Consider the following 4,106-nt stretch of genomic DNA (forward strand, 5'->3'; position numbering starts at 1 on the left):
CACCGTCACACTCAAGGCTTTGAAAGGCTGTAGTGTCTACTCTAATTCTCTCTATTAAAATGATTCCTGCTTAGAATATCTAGAATGGCTTTTCTTTAGATGCATGAGTAAATATCAGCATATGGATGAACCCAACTTCTCAGGTGTGATAATATCTCTACATTATTAAATCAGGGAATGCACTGTCATGTCTGTTTTCAGGTAGAGGAAGATGGTTATGATGCAGAGGAGCTTACTTGCTTCCTTCTGTCAAAACCTAAATGTGACCTACAAAGCTTGGCTGCATCTGAGAAATGACCTCAGCAAATGCAGCAATCAGGAGAAGCAGATGGGGTAGCCCAGCCTCACACATCTGCTTCTCTGGGAGTTTATGTTATGACTTGTAACACTGTGGGAGGAGTACTACCATACTGTTGACAGTAATAAATTGCAGTATCTTCAGACTCCAGGCTGCTGATGGTGAGAGTATACTCTGTCCCAGATCCACTGCCACTGAACCTTGATGAGACCCCAGTGTGCAAATTGGATGCATCATAGATCAGAAGCTTAGGCGCTTTCCCTGGTTTCTGCTGATACCATGCTAAAGCATCATAAATATCCTCACTGGCTTGACAAGTTATGGTGACTCTGTCTCCTAGAGATGCAGACAGGGATGATGGAGACTGTGTCATCTGGATGTCACATCTGGCACCTGAGATGGGAAAAGTAAAAATCAAATATCCACATGATTAATCATGTTACAAGAGGACTTCCCTGAAGAACCAGGTGGTACTGATCACACTGAATTGAGTAAATTCCTAGTGTTCTTTCTTACCTGGGAGCCAGAGCAGCAGGAACCCCAGGAGCTGAGCAGGGGCCTTCATGTCCATGCTGTGTCCTGACTGGAACTGACAGCTACACAGGGTGTGCCCTGCCTAAGAATGTCTTCAGGGAAGTGGGCTGTGTTCTGAGAACATGCAAATCACAAGGGGTGGGACAGGGCTGGGCACAGCTGCAGGGTGGGCTCAGGCTTGATGTCCCCAGGTGTGCCTTGTAAAACCAGGGCAGCACAGATTTGCCTGCAGAGAAAGTGTTCCTTTTCTGGGGGGACATTCTGTTACAAAAGACACTTTGGGGACAATTGTAAAAACCTGAGTTGACTTGGGGACTAGATAGAGTGCTTTTGTCGTGCTTGAATACAGGTGGTCAAACCATGGTGGCACATCCTGTACACAAATCTGCTGCTGCCCATCTCAGGGCCTGAGTTTCATGAAAATTTGCTTTCAACCAGCCTGCCAGGATCGAGTTTCAGAGCAGTGTATCTCCAGATCGAACGTTCATAATTTTTCTAGGGAGACATAATAGTCTTTGTCTGTACCCTGGGCCGTTCTCTTTCAAAGTCCTTTGGTTGACCTCAACCAGCCATATGTTACCCCACTGACGATACCAAAGCCAGGGAGGGCAGTGCTGCCTGCCAGGTGGCAGACCACAGGCCTGGAATGAGCATCTCTTAGGATAGTCCACAATCGGTCATGGCAGGAGGAGGTGTGTGCACACCCCAGATCCCTCTCCTCTCGTGTGGAATAACCTGGTGGTGTTTTTCCTGTGTTTTAAGAGGAGAAGATGAGCTGGCGCTGTAGTCATTTTAAGCAGCAGCTGGCTTTCCAAAGTGGCTTTACCTGTCCATTTTGTCTTCCCTGTCTCTTTTTCCTTCTTCCTCTCATGACTTCCATAGTTCACAGATACGCTGCCTGCACGGGAATCCTGGTCACTGGTGAATCTAACCAAAGACAGTAGAAAAATATTTGTTCTCAGAAGGTATCTTGGGTCTGAATTTTTGCCAACCTTCCTTTTCGATGGGTAGAAAAATTACGAAAATTGGAAACGTTTAATTTCCTTTTATCAGCCACTCTCAGATTGGATTTAAGTAGTAATTCCTTTATTCTGGGTCAGAAAATCTAAGGAGCGTCTAACCAATAGCTGTGAACTGTGAAATACACAAGAGGCTGCAGATTAAGAATCCCCTGTATTTTTTTAAATTTTTACTTTTTCATATTAAATTTATTTTATTTTTTTATTTTCACATTCTGACATGTTGTTGCAAAGCAGTTGGGGGTAAGCTGTGAGTGGGTGGGGAGGGGTGTAGGCTGGGAGGAAGTGGAAGTAGGTGGGGGGTATGGTTGAGGACTATGACACCCCCTCCTTCCGGCAGGGGAGCCAGGGGGCTTCCAGTGGCAGCAAGGTCATCCCTGGGCTGGTTGTGGATGGTGGAGGGTGGGGTGGTTGATGCCCTCCCAGCTGGGGAGCCCAGGAGGCTTCCAGTGGTGGCCGGTCCACAATGAGCTGGATGCAGGTGTCAAAGAGTCTGCAGTATTTTAAACCAACAGAGCATAGTGTTAGTGAATCCCACATTTTTCTGTGTTTTTTTTTTTCTTTTTTCCATAAATACACCTTGTGATTTTTTATTTTATTTTGGGTGGACAGTAGTGGAGATTATAACAGTTGTAAATTGGATGAGCAACTCCTTATCCCAAAAGATGTCTATATCTTAATCTGTGAGTTCTGAGATTTTCACCTTCTGTGGCAAAAACGATCTTGGCGGAGGTGATTAAATTAGAGACTTTGAGATCTGGAAATTATCCTGGGCTACCCAAGTGAGATTGACATAATCACAGGGGCCTTTATCATAGGGAGGGCAGAGGGTCACAGTCAGCAGGTGTGACAATGGAATGGGGTATTGGAGTGATGGGGGAAGGGGCCATGGAGCAAGGAATGTGGGAGCTAGTTGAAGCTGGAAAAGAAGGGAATCTGATTTTCTCACCAAAATACAGCCCTACTGACTCCTTGATTGTGTCTCAGTGAGACTTCTCTCCTCCAGAACCGTAAGAAAATATATTTATGTTCTCTTTAGGCAATAGGTTGTGGGAATTTGCTACAGCAGCCATAGCATCTAACATGAGAAAACTAGTACAAGGGGAGAGAAGGTCTTGTACTTCCTGAATGGGTGGTTGTCCTCTGTTCTCCCAAACATTCCCACCTTCTCATCATTTGGTAGCGAGTTTGAGACGACACAGAGCACATTTTACTGTGAGGAGAGCTAGCACCAGAATTCATCACAATAGGAAATTTCTTGGGTAAAATTCACTAATTACAGCTTGTACAATCTGAGTATTTGAGATCCCAGGGGTTAATTCTCATGGCATGTGAGAAGAGGGGAAAGGTTTGTTCATTTATTTGTTTGTTTTCATATTTGGGGGACTATCAGATTTTCAGGACACAATCTGAGAAATAGGGCAGAGTCACACAGTTAGAAAGGGACAGAGGAGATGAGGAAGGTGTCAGGCAGTACAACAGGAGCTTCTGCTCACCATCTGAAACAGCATCATTCAGTGTGTAAAGGCTTTGAGAAAAAGTCGTGTTATGTAGACAAACTGCAGAGAAACTGAATCAAAGTGAGGGGCAGTGTGGGACAGGGGCAGCAGGAGCTGTGAATTTCACACCATCCTGCTTTTGTCATTTCTCCCATTTTATAGGCCATCGGTTCTCCTACAGGATGAACACAGACACATGGAAGGAACACAATGAAACTCAGAGAGAGCTAGGTTCGAATCCCAGCCCCTAGTAGATTTTGCAAACCAGCCCTGTGCTCTGATGAACAGTTTCCTCATCTGTGAAATGGAACCTTAAGGATATCAAAGGGTCTCCTGAGGGATTAACCAGAGGATGCACCAGAAAGTATCATTTTTATTTTAAGAGAGGAGTGCCCAGTGCTATGTTATATGTACCCTTGAATCTTTTAGAATATGTAAGATATTGCTAGCCAGATGTTATTTTCAAAATTCATAAGAATTTACTCTACATCTGAGTAAAAATAACATGGCCACTAACCTATTTATTTGTAGCAACAGAAATTGAAGGAGATTCCAAATGACCATAACACCTAAGTCGGGGTTTCCCGGATTCCCATTTGTGTTAGTTTACTAGAACTACTGTAACAAGTTACAAAATATTTGATGGCTAAATTCAACAGTCATCCATTCTGTCTCAGATCTGGAGGCCAGAATTTAGGAACTGGTATCATTTGGCCAACATCAGGGTGTTAACAGGCTCTTTTCCCTGCAGAGGCT

General features: G+C 44.3%; 1 gene segment (V, D, J or C); it reads right to left on the reverse strand.

The window, feature by feature from the left end:
• Positions 1-368: 368 nt before the first annotated feature.
• Positions 369-869, reverse strand: LOC134362694 (immunoglobulin kappa variable 1D-33-like). The segment is given in 2 exon segments: positions 369-691; positions 815-869. Coding segments are annotated over 2 exon segments (378 nt in total).
• Positions 870-4,106: the final 3,237 nt, after the last annotated feature.

Source organism: Cynocephalus volans, chromosome 14 (genome assembly GCF_027409185.1).
Source record: "Cynocephalus volans isolate mCynVol1 chromosome 14, mCynVol1.pri, whole genome shotgun sequence".
NCBI classification, from domain to species: Eukaryota; Metazoa; Chordata; class Mammalia; order Dermoptera; family Cynocephalidae; genus Cynocephalus; species Cynocephalus volans.